Below are 19329 nucleotides of genomic sequence, written 5' to 3'. Positions count from 1 at the left end.
TAGATTGTGGTGACGGATTTATAGATGTATACTTGTCTCCAAACTCATCAACTTGTATACATTGAATCTGTACAGCTTTTTGTATGTCAACTATAACTCAATAGAGTGGTTTTAAAAAGAATAGAAGAGAATCTCAGTCAATAAGCAGGTGGGAGAGGGAATGAGTGCCTCATCGTTTCTCCAACAGCCTGCCTTCCTTTTACCCTCTGCACCTTTCTCAACTGGAGGCTCTACATTCCCCTCTGGACCATTTTATCATCGGATTAGTGCATTATTCTTACAGATGTGAAGTCTGATTTGCTTTAAAAGACTGTCCAGGCTGTGATATGTGTGACTCACACATGCCTTATCTTTACCTGCTAAGAGAGACTCATCATTATGTTTGTTGCACATTTTATCCATGCTGATGCATGTGACTACAGTTCATTCTGTTTTACCACTGTAGAATGTTCCATTGTATATAGCACAGTTTCTTTATCCATTCTGCTGTTGACAGACATGTGGGTCATTTCTTGTTTGAGCTAATGAGGACAGTGTTGCTGAGGAGTTTCTTGTATGTGTCTTCCAGTACATGTGTGCAAAGATTTCTGTGGGACATGTTTTTCAGTCTGCAGGTCATAACATCATTTCAGTGTGTTGTGACAAACATTTAAAAAATTGAAATAGACTAGGAAATATTAATATGCAACAGATCCTTAGCAAGAGTCATAGTTGATATTAATTTTATTGTTTTCACTCTATCCAATCTAGTAAGGAACTGCTTCCTGAAATGTTTGATTTAGTTATTTTTACATATACACATGTATGCTATAAAATTAATTTCATACTGTAAGTCTTGATCAAAAAGCATTTGCAAGTCACTGCTCTGGGATATATAGCTGGCTGAGTGATGGGATATGTGACTGTTCCATTTTACTAGGTAATACCAAGTTGTTTTCAAAGATGATTGTGTCAATTCACACTTTCACCGTCAGTTCTCATTCATCACCATTCTTGTTGACACTTGGCTATTGTCAGACTTCTATTTGTTGCCAGTCTGGTGGGTGTTAAATGGTATCTTGTTGCGCCTTTAACTTGAATTTTTCTGATCTGAGTGGGTCTCTCTCCATTCTTTGCAGCTGATCTGAACAACATTAAGTTCTCAGCTTATCGCACTGCCATGAAGCTCCGCAGAGTCCAGAAAGCCCTACGCCGTATGTCTCCTGTTGTACTTCCCTATGACGTTCACCACCCCTCTCCTGTTCCTCATCTGTCTGCTGTTTCTCATTTTCATCCCACCTCGGCAGAAGTTGTTGATTGGCTTGGTGGAAACTCTCCAAAGCCTGCAATATGCTAGCTGTCAACTTCTGCTTTTCCCAGTTCCCTTCCACTCTCACTAAGCCCCAGATGTGTTTCCAAATTAACCCCACTGTTATCCTCCTCCTTGACCCTTTCCCCATACTCAGTGTGTATAATCAAGCAACTGCTCTGTGACAGGAAGTACTGCAACCCATGATTTGCCATCTTGGGGTTATTGGATGTAGTAGCAAAACTGTTGAAGCAAATAGCAGTGGTTAGGGAACAGTGTTGCTGCAGATGTAATATGCCTTCTGGCCTTTCTCAGAGACACTGTTCATTCAGACTTCCTGGCTCAGGCATGTCTGGCTAGGCTGAGCCAGCATTTGGGGGTAATTAAGGTGTCCTCTTGATGTATGTCACATTTCCCCAACCATACCTGAGCCTTCATTGCTGGTGTCTAGGTTCTCGGAACAAATTTTATAGACAAACCTATTCGCAGTTGAAACTCATGTAAAGACGGAAACTCAAAATGGGATTTGACCCCTTGGGAGTTAGTACAACGTAGGAGATGAGTTTACTTTTGTCCCATCATCTTTTTGAAACTGATGTCAAAGAACATTGGATATAATAACATGTCGGGTTAATTTGAGGAACATTTTGCTGCCTTCTTCCTCCTTGGTTGAGGGTCTTAGTAAAGGACAAGCTCGTATCATATTTGCAAATGGTTGATCTGGAGATTGAGTCAAATTTGGTGATGCTGGTGGCTTTATCTCCTTATTTAATCCCTGGGGTTCTACTTTTGGCTATATTTTTTCCCTTCTCTTCTTTCCTTACCAGTGGACCTGGTAACTTTAACCACAGCCCTGGAAATCTTCAATGAGCATGATCTGCAGGCCAGTGAGCACGTGATGGATGTGGTGGAGGTCATTCACTGCCTGACTGCCTTATATGAACGTTTGGAGGAGGAAAGAGGCATCCTGGTCAACGTGCCACTCTGTGTGGACATGAGCCTCAATTGGCTCCTCAATGTTTTTGATAGGTAAGGGCTTTCAGCTCTGGAAGGCTCCAGGATAAAATTCAATGGGATATCTCAAGTGGGCCTGGTGGAAAGGTGCTGCTCCCATATGGACCCAGCTCAGCTTGGGGCATGATTGGAACAGGGCCCTGCTGGGATCAACTTTGTGAGGGAAATGATTGCCAAGATGTTAACCCTTTACATACATCCATGTTCTCAGTCTCTTCTTTTAAACCTAGTGGTCGCAGTGGAAAGATGCGGGCATTGTCTTTTAAGACTGGCATTGCATGCTTGTGTGGCACGGAAGTGAAGGAAAAACTTCAGTGTGAGTATAACTCCAAAGTGTGGAGCGGTGTTGGGTAGAGGGAGAGGTGTTGCGGGGAGGAGGAAGGATGTAAGACATACAGAAGGTACATCTTGTGACTCAGCAGAGGGCTACTTGGGCTACCTTATGATGCTTCTTGGTTCACACTATTGCAAAGAACACATGACAGCCAAAGGACAAGATGGGCCTAAGGCCTATTACTATACCCAGTGTCACTCCAACGGGCTTCATTCCTTCTGAACTGATGGAAGTACTTAGTCAGGATCTATGTTGGCATTTTGAGGTATCCAGGGCCCTGATGTTCTAGTTGCATTCCCCTGTGGCCTATCAGGCTTAGCCCTCTTCCAGTCTGAAGCTCAAGCCATGTCACTAGAGACTTCTTATATACACAGGCAGGGCACAGTCATCCCCAATATCTGGGAGGCGGACACTATGTTGTTCTTCTGTAGTTTTTCACATCTTTGGCTTATAGTACCTTTGCTTTCCCCTCTGTCCTCCATCTTGCGTTCAGCATTTTGAACTTTTCAGTAGCAGCATGATTAGTTGTTGAGTCCTAGTGTGTGTTGACCACTCTGCTAAATGGGGTGAGTGCTAAGTTAAATTAGACATTGTCCCTGCTTCCAATGATTTACAGTCCAGAGGAGGAGATGGAAGTACACAGAAAGCATTTTTTAGAAAGTACTGATGAGAATAATCCAAATGGCCAAGAGTATATCCTATATCAAATGACAGAAAAGAGACAGATGACAGCAGTCTGGAAAAACTTTACAGGGAAGAGAACGTTTCCAAACATGTCCATGGCTATGATATTTTGTATTTCTCTCAACATTTCCTTGCGATGGGATGAACAGTGATTATTTATCATCAATTTAAAAGTAAGGAAACTGGGCTGGGCGTGCTGGCTCAAACCTGTAATCCCAGCACTTTGGGAGGCCGAGGTGGGAGGATCACTTGAGCCCAGAAGTTCAAGTCCAGCCTAGACAACATAGTGAGACTCCATCTCTAGTTTTAAAAAGTAAGGAAACTGCAGCATGGAGAGATTCATGACTTACCCATGATTCTACAACTAGTCAGTAATGGACCCAGAACTTGAACCTAGGCTCTCTGCCTTCTATTTCTGTGTGTTTTCTAAGCCTTAAGCGAGGTATGAAGCAGACAGAGAATAACCTCTGGAGGAGGTTTGCTAAGGCTGGATTGGGATGTGAAAGGAAACAGCCATAGAAGGGCTTAAATAACCCATGTGCAAAGATAAGTATCACAGTAGATTCCACAATGACTTTGAGATAATTTTTAGATGATCAGATGTTTTGAATTAGCTTCTCTTTTTGGATTATGCATGCCAGTGTTTCCTTCCATTTGTGTGGACGATTGAGAGATTACTACAGTGTTAGACCACATAAACGGGAGAGGGTATGGCAGCCTGACTGTGACTCATGTTCAGGTGCCCCTGAACCCGCACCCCCTCATCCTGCTTCTGGAGGACTCTGTTTTCCCAACAGTATCATATCTGTGTCTGGCACTGCTCTTACACACAGTGCACTCGATCTCTCTCTCTCTCTCTCTCTCTCTCTCTCTCTTGCTTTCACTTTCTCTCACTCTTTCTCTCTGTCTTCCCCTCACCCTGATATTCTCTCTTTGTGTTGGCCTGATTTTTCTCTGAACTCAGAGAATGATCTTTTTAGAACTCGACTTCTAGAAGGTCAGGGATAGACCTCTATGTAGTCCAGTTTCAAAAGTCATTAGTTCAGTCTGTGCTCTTTCCCTGTTTTCCTTTTCTGCCCTTTCTCCTCACCATTCTCCGGCCATTCCTGTGTCGGGGCTGGCCATTCTTGACGGTGGGGCCAGCAGACCTCTTCAGCCAAGTGGCCAACTCAGGCAGCCAGTGTGACCAGCGCCATCTTGGTGTCCTGCTTCATGAGGCCATTCAGGTGCCCCGTCAGCTGGGTGAAGTGGCAGCCTTTGGGGGCAGCAACGTGGAACCCAGTGTCCGTAGTTGCTTCCGTTTTGTGAGTATGGGACTGGGAAGCAGGGGAGGGAAGGGAGGTTGTAGGAAGGGTGGGAAGAAGGGAAGGAGGACTACGAGCTAGGGTTTTGATCTGAAGTATGCAGATGCAAGGGAGTTTATTGGGATGGAACAACAAGGCAGAAGGTTCTGGGGGCTCTAGAATCATAGTCCTGTTGGGGAGGGTGCCAGCTCAACTAGCACAGGGCAGAAGGTGAACATCTCTGGAGAACAGGCCAACCCAGCCCCTGCTGGTTCTCCTGCCCCTCTGAGGGCTGCCATTCTAGGGATAAGACACTTTGGGCCTCAATCATTCCCATTGGTCTTCTTGTTTCCCTAGAGCACTGGGAAGCCAGTCATTGAAGTGTCCCAGTTCCTGGAGTGGGTCAACCTGGAGCCCCAGTCCATGGTGTGGCTGGCTGTTCTGCATCGGGTCACCATTGCTGAGCAAGTGAAGCATCAGACCAAGTGCTCTATCTGTAGGCAGTGCCCCATCAAGGGGTTCAGGTAGGGAAAACAATACCTGCTGAGATTATAATAATAAATATTTCATGTGACATATAACTCAGATATTATAAAATAAAGTGTTACCCAATTATTATATAATTACACTAGTATATTATACATTATTATATACTGTTGTAATCCTTTCTATTGCAGAATGTTTAATTGTTTTAAATGGGAAGTGAGGAAATATTTTGTTTTAGTTGTATTATAAAGTATTACAGACCTACAAAAATGTATAGAAGAACATAGGTATAAGAGCACCTATGTACTAAATAGTATGCCAGCAAATGTTTCACAACTTACTCTCTAAAAAGAAAAAAGAAAACCTGATCTGTAGCATTTGCTAATTTCTGTGGTATATATACTCCCACTGTGAATGATGTCAGGCTATTTACAGGAGGTCTCTGAGCAGAGTCAGAAAGAGACATTCAGTTGCACACCATTTATATAATATGTCTGCCATGCAGATGCAATAGATGTAAGTAATCTCAAGAGCATAGACAGTAGCAAAGTAATTAGAAAGTAATGAGTTTTGAGTATTTATTACCTTTGTTTGTAATATAATTTATTTAATTGTGAGTTTATATAATTTAATAATGGCTAGATTTGACAACTGGCTTAGAAAACCCCTGAAATTTTAACAGCCAGCTGTCATGAGCTGGTATGAGCTGGCCTCAGCACACCACAGTATATACCCATGACCAACTTAAGGAATAAAACATTATTGCAATACATTTGAGGTCTCCTTGATTATATTCCCCTCCTTCCGCTACAAAGGTAACCACTATCCTGGATTCAACTTTCATCATAAAACACTCAACTTTTTACCTTTGTAAAGCATTAACACACAACTCTCCCTACCGTCACCCTGCTTTTCATAAGATGAACAAATGAGGCACACAGCTAGTTAGTGGTAGATCTAGACTAGATATTGGATCGTATGACTCCTCTAAGTCTAGGCATTTCACTGTACTATGCTACAAGGTTGGGCAGTTCAGCCAGGCTTTGGAAGTAGATCTGAAGGGCTATTCTTTATTCTGCAATAATAGGTATATTATTATGAACAACCTTTGGAAATAACTTTTTAAGTTGGCAACTTAGCCAAGGCTGGTAGAAAGAACTGCCTTCATATTGGAAGTGTAATTTCTCCAGTGTAGGTGGTGGTCCCTGGGAGCCTTGACCTATTTGGGCCATCCTTGTTTAGAAGACCATTTGATATAATGAGATATTTACCCCCGCTTCCCTCCTGTCTCCCTTAAACAAAGGTGGTGAGACAATGCTATTTCTCACACTTCCTGGGAATCTGGCCTTATGATTTCATAGGGATTTATGGTCTCTAGAATAAAGTTGTTCATCTGTTGAGAAGTCAGCCACTGCTATGTATACACTGTTGGGCATGTTATGGCTCCATGCCTCATTCATCCCCTTCTACTGTGTGTGTATATTTTAATGTTAGGGGAACAGTGGGGAGGTCACTGTGGCACATTGGACTCTCTTTACTACTATATCTCCCCTCCCACAAGGTACCGGAGTCTGAAGCAATTCAACGTTGATATCTGCCAGACCTGCTTCTTGACAGGCAGGGCCAGCAAAGGCAATAAGCTGCACTACCCCATCATGGAGTATTACACACCGGTATGAAGCCTCCAAGCTGGGTGGGAGGGTTAGGCAGCTCTCAGGTACTAGGCCTTGATCCACTTTGCCCAGCATTGGCTCATAGTGTTCTGCTCTCCTGTGGGGAGTATTCTCCAAGGAGCTCTGGTGATTCACCAGTTTGGGGGATTCAGGCCCCTCTATTCTTCCAGAAGAGCTTCTCCCTCACCAGGCCTGGCCACAGCTGGCCCAGGACACTCTCAGCCATTTTAAGGGCACTCACTGTTTTACTGCAGAGAAAAGTCTCAGGAAAAAACAAAACAAAACAAAACAAAACAGACAAAAACAGAGAGAGCAAGGCAGTTCCAGGTGATTTGCCTTCCATTGCTCACTTGAGTTTTTCCTGGCTAGCTTCCTATATTGCTTCTGTACTGGGTCACTCAGTCTTTGCCTGATGCTTTGTCATTATTTCTACCCCTTCTAGTCAGTACCAAAGCTTATGCTCAAATTAATTACTCAGTCCCTTGGAGGGAAAAAAGAAAGGTATGTCCTTTACCTGGACCCCTAAACTCCACTTGGTTTTCTCTGGTAACCGTGTCCTCCATACCTGCCTTAGCCCAGTTCGGTCAGCATCCCCGAACTCCAGCCACAGAGTTGCTCCTGTGCTGTGTTTAAAACCCACAGCTCCATGCTTAGCTTCCAGCACTGACTCTGCTCCCTACTCATCTTTATCCTTTTCTGTCCCCGCAGATGCTCCCAAAGCCCTGATCATATCCCCAGCTCCGACCACTGCTCTCTCTCCCCCATTCTCTCTCCTGTTTTTCAACCTGATGCCCCACAATCCATCTGTCCAAGCTTTCATCTCTTCAAATCCTGTTGGCACAGAAATGTGTGGCCTGGTGAGAACAGGGACCATGCCCTTTACTTTTCATTTATTATCATTTTAAAGAAAACATTAGAAAAGTCATACATGGAAAACCGGCTGGATCTGGTAGACTGATAATCCTCTACCACCTGCTCGTCCTCCACATCCTTAGAATTCATAGAAACGTATTTTAAAAATTAACAAACATATGCTCATTATAAAATATTCAAATCATATAAAAGTGTTTAAAGTATAAAACAAAGGCTGGGTGCCGTGGCTCACACCTGTAATCCCAACACTTTGAGAGGCCGAGGTGGGAGGATTTCTTGAGCCCAGGAGTTCCAGACCGGCCTTGGTAACACAGTGAGATCCCTGTCTCTATAAATTTTTTTTTCTTTTAGAGGAACTGAGGCAACTAATTTTTTTTAAGTATAAAATGAAAGTCCTCCTGTCTCCTCACCCTGGCCCCCACCCCTCCAGTTCAACTTCCCAGAGGCAACCAGTGTTGAGAGTTTGGCATATATCCTCCCAGGCCTCCTTCTAGGAGCAGGATGTGGTGGGCATGAGCAAGAGTGGATTACCTAGGAGGCTGTCTGCTCTAGCAGAACAGCCACACCTGCCCAGTATATCTGGAAGCCATTAGGGTAAGTTCCTGTGCCCTGTGTTCTCCTCAGACCACATCCAGTGAGAACATGAGGGACTTTGCCACAACCTTAAAGAACAAATTCCGCTCCAAGCATTATTTCAGCAAACACCCTCAACGAGGTTATCTGCCTGTGCAATCAGTGCTGGAGGCTGACTACAGTGAGACGTGAGTACCGGTGGCTGAGCAGGGGCTGTGGGCAGCCTTACTGAGCCCGATCGTAGGCTGTGAAGGGGCTGAGTCCCAGGTGGTCTAGGAGAATGTTTCAAGGTAAATCCCACTAGTGATAGGGCAGTTCAGCTTGAGCCTGACCTGAACTCTGGCCTGAGAAGTAGACTGGAATCCAATCTTTGTATTTTGTTCCCATCAGCTCTTGCCCATGTCCATAATATAGGGAGCAGGAGAGGGAGGAGGAAACAGGCTGCCCAGTCTTTGGTCCTCTGAGTCTTTGCTGCTTTCTTCTAGGCCGGCTTCTTCCCCGATGTTGCCACATGCCGACACGCACTCCCGAATTGAGCATTTTGCCAGCAGGTACCACCAGGTTTGCGGGAGGTGGGTGGGAGCTGTTGTAGGAAGTCCGAGGGGAAGGGATCTTCAGTCAGGGCAAGGAGAATGGAGTCAGGGCCAGGGGATGTGCAGAGTGGGATGTGCAGCAGCCAGCAAGGCCCAATACTTAGGAGTAGTTGGGGTAGCTCTCAAAGCCAATGATCCTGTTGTGAGATTAGAGTCCTTGAGATAGAAGCAGGCCCCACATCCTGTTTTCTCTCCTGCCTTTGCTCTTTATTCCTAGGCTTGCTGAGATGGAAAGTCAAAATTGCTCCTTCTTTAATGACAGCCTGTCCCCAGATGACAGCATGTGAGTTTCCACAGCTGCTTATTTGCCAGAAATAGCTCTCCTTGAGATCTTTGTGCCACTGTTTGGGAAGGGTATATCCTCCAGGGAATGGGGGTGTGTGGTGGTTAGGATCTTTAGCTCCCTAAGGAAGGAAGGCTGCTTTCTGGGCATGATGTTCAGTAAGAAAGGCAGTCTTCCCTCTATCAATTGACCTAGGAAATGAGTGATGTACTAGCTCCCTGCCATCTTTCCAAGTCCTTTCCTGTTGCAAGATCCCATCCATCTGTACACAACTGTGAGGAATGAAGAATATGCCCTCCCTCGTCTGAAGTTTCAGAAAGGAGCCATTATCTTGTGCTCAAGATGCCAAAGCCCTATCTAGTGCTACACTAACTCTAGGAGACATCAGGGACTTGGCTGAAGTATAACAAGGGAACTCCCTGGTATGACAGCCCAGAGAAGGGGACTTGTGTCTCTAGGGAGGTCCCCACCCTGCTCAGAGATTCTAGGAGCTGCTGGCTACATGGATCAATCTGCCCTGACTGGGACTCAGCTCCCTCTAGAAGAAGAGGAAACAAAGGAGGGTAGAGTGGGGGAACAGCACAGAAAGGGAAATGATTTGATCATTGTTTCCCCAGGGGGCTGTAAGTAGAACCCAGAAACCTGCATCCTGAAAACACTCTCTCAGTACCCCCAACCACAGCCTCTGCCTCCTTTGAACACTTTCATCCCTCTCAAGTCTCAATATATGTCCTTTCCCTCTCGATGTGACTTAGAAGTGAATCCTCCAGCATGCATTTCCTGGGGCCTGAGCTGAGAGCTGAGAACTTACGCCCTGAGTTGTTTCTCTGTTCAACAACTGGCCACCTACTCTGCTTTCCCCACACCCACGCAGAGACGAGGACCAGTACCTGCTGCGGCACTCCAGCCCCATCACAGACCGGGAACCAGCCTTTGGACAGCAGGCTCCATGCAGTGTGGCCACAGAAAACAAGGGGGAGCTGCAGAAAATCCTGGCCCACTTGGAAGATGAGAACCGGTAGGCGTGGTGATACCAGAAATCTGTGTGGGTTCTTGAGGCAGACAGATTGAATTTAAGTCCAGGCACTTCTACATCCTAGCTGTCTGACCTTGAGCAAGTTACTTATATTCTGTAATCCTCTATTTCTTTATCTGTAAAATGGGGATGATGATCATCAAACCTGCCTCCTAGGATCACTTGTGAAGACCAAATGAGATCAGGCATATAATGTGTTTGGCTCAGTGCCTGGCTTATAGTAAGGGTTCAATAAATGCTAGCTATTATAATAATTATTTGAATCCTTTTATTTGTTATTTATTTTTTTGAGACAGAGTCTCACTCTCTTGCCCAGACTGGAGTGCAGTGTCGTAATCTCGGCTCACTGCAACCTCCGGCTCCTGAGTTCCAACGATTCTCATGCCTCAGCGTCCCGAATAACTGGGACTACAGGCATGCGCCACCATGCCTGGCTAATTATTATTATTATTATTATTATTATTATTATTATTATTATTATTGGTATTTTTAGTAGAGATGGGGTTTCACCATGTTGACCAGGCTGGTCTTGAACTCCTGACCTCAAGTGATTCGCCCACCCCAGCCTCCCAAAGTGCTGGGATTATAGGCGTGAACCATTGTGCCCAGCCTGAATCCTTTTAATGTAACCCAAATTTTTCCAAGAACACACGAGATACAAGCAGAGAGAATGCATAGAGAAAACAGGAGAGGGTATGACATGTTCCTGCTCTCAGAGACCTTTCAACGTTGGAAGTGGAACGAAATATGTATCACCTAGTAAAAGTATTCCAGAGGACGATAACACTACATAGAGCATTTGAGGTCTGGAAGAAGGATAGTGAAGAAGAATATAGGGAAGGCATGACTTTCCATAAAGTAAAGGTGGCAGCAGGGACCTAAGAAGGGTCCAAGCCACTTGTGGGGCATGAAGTGGAATTCGTAGTACCCCTCAGAGCAGTGCTTTGCAAACAGTAGTGCATAAAATAGTCACTTGGGAAGCTTGGTAAAATACAAATTCTAAGTCACAGGTCTGGGTGGGGTCTCAGTTTCTGCATTTCTCACTAGCTCCCAGTGGATGCCCATGCTGCTGTTCCACAGACCACACTTGGAGTAGCAGGTCTTTAGAACAGTGCTACTCAGAGTGTGAAAAGCAGACCAGGGCCAGTTTGTGACCAGTTTGTGACCAGTCCAAGGCAAGATAAATACAAAAAAAAAAAAAAAAACAGAGTAAGCTTTTAGAAACTTTTACAGCAATTTGACATTGCTATGATATTCAAGCACAGAATTAGTAGACTCATCTCATTGAATAGGGTAGAGACCAGTTTGAGTGTTGGTAAACTTGTGTGATGAATTGCACGTGGTGTGAGCTATGTACTAGTTATGTGCATTGGGACCACACACTGGTCCATAACAGAGTGGAAAAAAAAAAAAAAACCTGAATTTTTACCATGAATCATTTGAGAAACACTGCCTTTGAGCAGCAGTCCGCAGGCCCTGGGAAACACTGGGCAGAGAGTGACTGTTCTGTTGCAAATAAAGAAAAAGTGAACAAAGCCAAAAGTTATATCCCCAAAAGTAGGCCACCTGTTTGGAATTTGTTTTTTTTGTTTTGTTTTGTTTTTTTTGATGACACAGCATGGGTGTTCAAAGTGGGCCAAAGAGGAGGGTTGTGAAGAGAAGAGACAAGACAAGTGGTCTCTTGTTTATGTTATGTTTTCCCTTGGAATCTAAACATCTAAATATGGAGTATGTGAGTCAGTGGCCCTAATGCCTCCTTTGTTTGCAGACTGTGTTTCTGCCTGATTTTAAGGTCAGAATTAATCCCTAAAGCAGCACATCAAAGCCCTGAGACATTTCTTATGCAAAATGTCAACTTTCTCTGCTCTGAGGTCTCAGGATGGCAGAGTAAATGACATACGTGCTGAAGAGGAAGTGGATGTGGCCATTCAAGCAAGAGCGCAACTGGGGGTGAGGGTGGGGGTGGGGGTGAGGTGGGGTGGAAGAGCACAGGGATTTCTCACACCTAGGCCTGAGGGGATATCTGAAACCTGGACAGTCAGAGCCCTGTTAGATCCATAGGTCTTGGTGTCTCTCTCCATGGCAGGATTCTCCAGGGAGAGCTGAGGCGCCTGAAGTGGCAGCATGAAGAGGCTGCTGAGGCACCCACTCTGGCTGACGGCTCCACTGAGGCAGCACCAGACCACCGCAATGAGGAGCTTCTGGCCGAGGCCCGTATCCTTCGGCAACACAAGAGCCGCCTGGAGACGCGCATGCAGATCCTTGAAGATCACAACAAGCAGCGTCTGAGGGAGCTTCTCCTGCAGGTGAGGCTGGAGACAGGAAAAGAGCCAGGGAGGCCTCTGAGCCCAGGGGAAGGGCTGGGGAGCTGAGGGCTGTGGCAAAGAAGACACAAGAGAGAGCTCCTTGGCAGTGGCTCTCAAGTAGCTTCCTGAAGAGAACTGGGCCTGCGGTTGTTGGGGGGTGGGGGAAAGAAGAGACTGGTATGGTCACATCTCCAGCCAACTCTCTTCCACCTACCTTCCATGCCACCCTGTGTGTCACTCTCCAGTCACTGTGGGGCCTGGGGCAGAGAGAAGACTTCTGAGGGCTTATTTCTTCACAACCCATTGGAATCCCATACTAAAAGAACAAACTTCAAGAATCATCTAAAACATTGATTTTTGCTATTATGGTATTTGCTAGAAAGAAGAGGATTTGGACAAGTTTGGCAAGAGAAAGATTTGTGCTATCTAAAGGTGTTTCTTGTTCCTTTTTGCACCTTTCATGTCTGACAGGCAGTGTGTGTGCTGCAGTATAGCTCTGGAGTCAGGCAGCTCTGGGTTTGCATGTGGCTCTGCCAATTGACTGTGGGGTGTTTGGACAGTTAGTTAACCTCTCTAAGCCCCAGTTTCCTCATCTATACAACAGAGGTGGTAACAGTACCAACTTCATAGAATTGTGGTGAACACAAAAGGAGATAATGCATTTATGGAATTTAGCTTGATGCCAGGCATCTAGTACACCCTTCATAAATGTTACCTATTATTGTCATCATATGTAATGGAAAATACCCCTCTTCTGCCTCTTCCCCAGATCCTCCAAGGAATGGCCTCTATGGATTCCTGGAGGTTTCTAACATATGCTATGTCATGAACCAAGAATCAGGTGTGAAACTACATTTCCAGAGAGAATTGTGTTCTAAATAGCTTATTTATAGCTGAAATGACAGTAAGAGACCTTTAGGTACAATGCCATTCTTTCTTTCTTTCTTTATTTATTTACTTACTTATTTATTTATTTTTGAGACAGAATTTCGTTCTTGTTGCCCAGGCTGGAGTGTAATGGCTCGATCTCGGCTCACCGCAACCTCCGCCTCCTGGGTTCAAGCAATTCTCCTGACTCAGTCTCCCAAGTAGCTGGGATTATAGGCATGGGCCACCATGCCCGGCTAATTTTGTATTTTTAGTAGAGATGGGGTTTCTCCATGTTGGTTAGGCCTACCTCAGGTGATCCGCCCGCCTTGGCCTCCCAAAGTGCTGGGATTACAGGCATGAGCCATCGCGCCTGGCCTACAATGCCATTCTTACAAGAACTGGGAGCCTTTGACACATGTTGTTAAAGGAAGAAGGTAATGGGTAATTCAATATTCTAAGAAGTTTCCGAAAAGTGGAAGCCACTGTTTTAGGTAATACCAAAAGCTTCTTAAAGTCTAAGGGCAAAGGGATGGTATGAAGTCTCTCAGGTCCCTTCTAAGCTCAGGAGTCTGTCAAAGTAAGGTCAGGAAGGCAAAGTCACTTAAGTCATTCATTACCTCTTGCTAGCCACCCACCGAATCAGATGGCAGTGGCTCTGCAGGCTCGTCCCTAGCTTCCTCTCCACAGCAGTCAGAAGGCAGTCACCCCCGGGAGAAGGGACAGACAACTCCGGACACCGAGGCTGCAGGTGAGTTCCCCTGGCCCTTCCCAGCCCCTTTCTCCATGGCTTTGTCCTGCCCTCAATTTCCTGCCCAAGGCTTTGCAGGGCTGGGACTGATTTCTCCTCTTGGCTTTATGCTTAAGGTCAGGGATGATTGATTTACCGATTGATTAATTCATATGCTTATTCTACAAATAAATGTACATTGAGCACAACCTATGTACTAGGCGTTGTGCTGAGAAGATGCAAATGCTGTGGGCAGGTCTGCCCTTCAGCTGGCAGAATTCTATCTGGCCCCTTGGCGTCATAAAGGAGTCTCTAGTTCTCTTCTCAAATCTCTATTTTTTTAACCCAGATGATGTGGGGTCAAAGAGCCAGGATGTCAGCCTGTGCTTGGAGGACATCATGGAGAAACTCCGTCATGCCTTCCCCAGTGTGCGAAGTTCTGATGTGACTGCCAACACCCTGCTGGCCTCTTGATGGAGCCAGATCCCTATCCTATAGTTCATTGTCCTCTCCTGGTTCTGGTCAAAGCCTTTCCTCAGCCTTCACCCAACCTTTCCAGTTTTCACTGGCCCCACATTCCTCAACTAGTATTATTTGGGCTCTGGGCAGCAGCAGGGATCTATCTGGTGGTATGTGAGGTGGGTGTGGGCAGTGATGGGGGAAGGGGAGGCATGATTCCTCTGCCTCTAGAAATGTTCCCTTTAATCTTCAAGGTTGAGGTCAGTCCTTTAAGTACCTTTCTGTTGCAGCTCAGGCAAATATCACTTGGCCATTCAGATGGGGAACAGAGAAGCTGCCTTGCAGAGCTAAGCGGTACCCGTTGGCCCCTCTTCCTTCTCCGTGGAATTATGGAAGAGAGAAGCCTAATTACCCCAAGGTTCCAGCATTATGAATCCACAGGGTTTACCCCTACTCTCTGGCACAACTCAGGGAGGCAAAAGGGTATCCCCGAGACAACTTCCCTGCCCCAAGTGCCCCTGAAAAAGTCTGGGCAGTGTGTGTTCTATTACTTCAGCTCCAGGACAGATCGTTAGCCATCCTAATGCTACCTAGGTCCTGGTTTCTCCTCAAATATCTTCATTTTCTTTAGCCTCAGTTCCTGACAGACCTTCCTTAAGGGGAGAGCAGTTCATTCTGGTTCTTCCACATTATATTTGGAAGCATTACATCTATACTTCCGGGTTTAGATTTTTTTTTTCTTTTTTTTTGCCCCACATCTTCCTATTTCTTAAAGGCCTCAGCATTTTGAGAGACCCACTGGGTTGCAAGTTGCTCTGGAAACCCGGCTGAAGCCACCCTTTGCTCCTCTGAGTCTGTCCTCACAGACCTGGGAACACAGTTGCAGCTTGCTAAGCAAGGGAGTGTTGCTTTCCTTGGGTGAGGAAGAAGAAGCCCACCTCAAGTCTGGAGTAGTATGACTGCCATCCAACACCTTTCCAGGCTGTGACCCTTCTAGCTCTCAGGCTGAGTCAGGTGAGGTGGCTGATTGTCCCCAGTTAATCATAAGGCATTTGCAGCTGGCCACCCTGTGTAGTGGCCCCTCCATAGGAGCCACAGGCCACAAATCAGGAAGCTGGCCGCTTTCCACCCAGACAACAGCAAGGCCTTCCTGCGCCTAAAATTGTTCTTTCTGACTCTGGAAGGTGAATCCAATCCTCAAACTGAACTAACTCTTCCTAGGCGACATATACCATGATCTCTTTATCCAGAAACTGTTCAGAATAGATAGTAGGGGTGGGGGAGTGGGCTTGGGAATGAATAGATTCAGAGCCCACTTAGACAGCTTTCTACCAAGAGAAGCTTTATAACCTAGAGCCCTGCAGTTGACTTCATTTGCCTAAGTTTATATACATACATATCTATTCTACATATCTACTGTACATCAGTGCTCTCCTGGCCTCACTCACACATTAAATTCTAATACCTCTTGAAGTATTAATGTTCTACCTTGCTCTTTGTTAGCCCCAGCATCTGGTTGGAAAGATAGATGTATCCTGGCTGCTCCCCTAGGATATCTCTCTCCATTGATGTTTGGGGTGGGCTGTCCTCAAGACCAAAGCAACAGAAACCCGTGATCACAGAGAATCTAACAGGAAGAGTCACTGTTCTCTTCCCATTCCAAATCTTGTTCCCTTGAGACCTGGGCCTTGGGTAAATTTTCCTGGGCTCCCCTAAATGGTTCAGGTGCCAAAATAGAGCAAATCCAAGCTCTGCCCACCCCATGCAGAAAAGGACAAACAGGCCTTTATTAGCCTTTACCAGCTAAGACGCAGAGAACATTCCAGCTCTTATGATCTCACTCAGGGCTACAGAAAGCAACAGTTGCCACCACAATCAGGAGGGAGTGATGGTTGGGGTGTTATATTATAATCCAGCAGTGGGCCAGTGGGTAGAACTGCTAGGAACCTAGTTTGATCTGCCACAGGGGAGGCAGGGCAGCGGCTTGGGTCCAGAAGCCTTCGGTTGCCTCCTCCACCACTAAGCCACAGGTCCAGGGTGTCAGACTCCACAGCATAACATCTGCCTTAGTGTTCATGAGGTCTCTGGGCAGAAGAACTGGGTATCTGGATAGATGGTGAGCAGGTGCTAGGCAGGCATCAATCATAGAATCTGGGCATCAGTCAGAGTGGGAGCGTATCTGTAGGAGCCTACATTGTGGGCAGGAATGTGGGACAGGGGGCTCAAGGACTTATAGGCATATGCCTGCCTAAGCCTTAGGAGCAATTTTTTACCACAAAAGTCCTGGAAAATCCTTTGTTATCCCCACCCCACCTGAGAGCTCTTGGGCTACTGAGGGCCTGTGGCAACTGCAGTGGGCCAGGCATGGTAGAAAAGATGTAGATCTTGTTATGTAGGGTTTGTGTTGTAGGTGGACTGAAGCAGCAGGTCAGGAGTTGAATTCTCACTAAGAGGTCACTGTCACTTTGTGGTCCTGTGTTTACCTTAATGCCTAAGGTGAGTATATTGTTCAAGGGTCAAGGGACAGTCACTGCAGTATGTGTGGGGAATTTTCCCACAGTAAAGTAAATGGATCCTTGGGTACTATGAATCCAACTTGGGATTGGATTTACCAAAATGTATTGTATGTCGTTAGACATCTTGTTGTGTATTAGTCTCCTAAGGGTGTTGTGCATGGCACTGTGTAGTCTATAGCCCTACACTAGAAGGATGGTGAAGGGAGTTGCTAGGTTGGTAGCCTAAAGAAAACCTTCTGACTGTGGGGTTAGCATCAATGATAAGGAATGTGAGCATTTGCTGGGGTTGTTGTCAAATAGTATCAAAGAACAGTTAGGACTGAGAGGTGATTTCTTCTTGACAGAATTTGATAGAGGCCAAAAAGCCATTATGAGGATACCTCTGCTTCCAGTGACAGCATAGTGGATTCACATTGATTGGGCATTGTCATGGAAGGCTGACTAGCTGGAAGACATCAGGCTGTGCTATGCTTCCCTAGAGAGGACATGTACCCTTCCCTCCAGATTAGAAAGGCTAGAATCAAGACTCTCAAGTGCCCATTTTCTTCAAGGCCCAAAGTTGGGAAATATTTCCCTACAGAGAAATCTGTTTGAGTTTCTGGTGCTCCAGGAAATGGGTTGGCAGGACACAGAAATGAGAAACCCTGAGGCCAGAATGAGGCCAATCCTAGGAGATGTTTTCCCTCCAGATTCATTTTAAGGAATACCTGTGCTTCCTGATGTGTGTGCTTAAGATTTGGGCTCCATATCCAGCATTTGAATTCACATTCTCAACGGCAGAGTCATGGCCTGTGGCACCATTTCAAGGCCAAAAATCCCATCCAATTTCTCTTCACATAGGTGACAGATAAGCAAGAAAGTAGCTATCTTAACTCGAGCAGTTCTGGGAAAAAAACTGGGGGCCTTGTCCTGGGGCTGTGGAGACTTAATTCTTCAGCTGGGTGGCTCCCGTGGGAACAAGGAACACTTTAGCTACTTCTTACTCTTTTAACACCAATTGCTGTGGGAGAAAGAAAGGCTCAAGGCCAGGGCTCAGCTCGCAGAGTCCATCTTCTCCCACAGCTGCCGCATTTGAGAGGGGGCCTGCTGAATGCCCTTGCTGTCCGCTATGGCAGTATTGAGGCCTGACCGAAGTCTGCTATGCTGCTTGCTGACTGCAAGAACGGGTCACAGGATGAAAATTGGGGAAAGAATTTGGGGGAGGTGACAAGGGTGGCATGGAAGTCTAGGGGACAAAGGGACAGGGTTGGGAACAAATTGGTTAACTTTGATTGCCACTCACTGTGGTGCCTTCCCCCTTTCCCTTGAATTCTGCTTTGAAAAGAATAAATTTGTACTTGTTTACTTTGGTTCCTCTGGTTATACTCTCTGAGTCTGATATTTCATATCTTTCCCTTATTTGGGGGTGGGAAGAGAGGGTAGACCAAGAAGCCACAGAAGTACTGTAAAACATAAGGCCACCAGATGAGTCCAACACCTATGGGACACAAAAAGACCTCCCCATTGGGCCCATCTGTCACTGTTAACCGGATTAGTCACTTCTCAACGTCCTCCCAACCCTCCCCAAATTAGCTAGTTAGCGCCTTATGAGATGAGCTGTATGTAGCAATGGTTTCCAAATTTCATCCTCCTCAGTCTGAGGATTTTTCACCAGCCTGAAGCATTGTAAGAAAAGTCAGGACAATGCATTGAGTTTTTGTAAAATTATATTTATTCAGTTTAAAGGTCTACCTTTTATTCTGAGATTACGGATATATATATACACGCATACACTATATATATATTTATAACATATAAATAGATATGTTATATATAAATATGCATATATAACATATATTATATATATATATATATATATATATATATATATATATATATATATCCTGTCAATAAGTAAAACCCTGTCAGTCCCTTCTTTTTTTTTTGAGACGGAGTCTCTGTCACCCAGGCTAGAGTGCAGTTGCGCAATCTCAGCTCACTGCAACCTCTGCCTGACGGGTTCAAGCGATTCTCCTGCCTCAGCCTCTCACCAAACTATAGCAACACTGTCCAGTATAAAATAATGCAAGCCACATATGTAATTTTAAATTTCACGGCAGCCATATTACAAAAATAAAAATAAATAGATGGAATTAATTTTAATAATTAACCCAATATATCCACAATTTTACCCTTTCAACATGTAATCAGTATAAAACAATTATTAATGATATTTTAAATATATATATATATATATATATTTACTTATATTTACTTTTTTGAGGCGGAGTCTCGCTCTGTCACCCAGGCTGGAGTGCAGTGGCATGATCTCTGCTCACTGCAAGCTCTGCC

The 19329-nt window shown here is 45.3% G+C and overlaps 1 protein-coding gene across 2 annotated transcripts in view; it reads left to right on the top strand.

Annotated features, from left to right (window-relative positions):
• DRP2 (dystrophin related protein 2) overlaps positions 1 to 18341 on the top strand; it is a 44893-nt gene extending 26552 nt beyond the window's left edge. For both annotated transcript variants that reach the window (XM_023202894.2, XM_023202893.2), the window contains 13 exons: positions 1119 to 1193; positions 2116 to 2317; positions 2533 to 2618; positions 4467 to 4624; positions 4961 to 5127; positions 6651 to 6762; positions 8260 to 8396; positions 8694 to 8759; positions 9019 to 9084; positions 9959 to 10102; positions 12207 to 12426; positions 13924 to 14044; positions 14373 to 18341. In XM_023202894.2, the coding sequence (XP_023058662.2) occupies positions 1119 to 1193; positions 2116 to 2317; positions 2533 to 2618; positions 4467 to 4624; positions 4961 to 5127; positions 6651 to 6762; positions 8260 to 8396; positions 8694 to 8759; positions 9019 to 9084; positions 9959 to 10102; positions 12207 to 12426; positions 13924 to 14044; positions 14373 to 14497 (1679 nt within the window). In that variant the 3' untranslated portion in view covers positions 14498 to 18341. The remainder of the gene's footprint in view (positions 1 to 1118; positions 1194 to 2115; positions 2318 to 2532; positions 2619 to 4466; positions 4625 to 4960; positions 5128 to 6650; positions 6763 to 8259; positions 8397 to 8693; positions 8760 to 9018; positions 9085 to 9958; positions 10103 to 12206; positions 12427 to 13923; positions 14045 to 14372) is intronic.
• The last annotated feature ends 988 nt before the right edge of the window (positions 18342 to 19329 follow it).

The sequence above is a fragment of the Piliocolobus tephrosceles genome, chromosome 12 (assembly GCF_002776525.5).
Source record: "Piliocolobus tephrosceles isolate RC106 chromosome 12, ASM277652v3, whole genome shotgun sequence".
NCBI classification, from domain to species: Eukaryota; Metazoa; Chordata; class Mammalia; order Primates; family Cercopithecidae; genus Piliocolobus; species Piliocolobus tephrosceles.
Note: the sequence above shows the minus strand (reverse complement) of the source record. Positions and strands in the feature narration are given on the sequence as shown.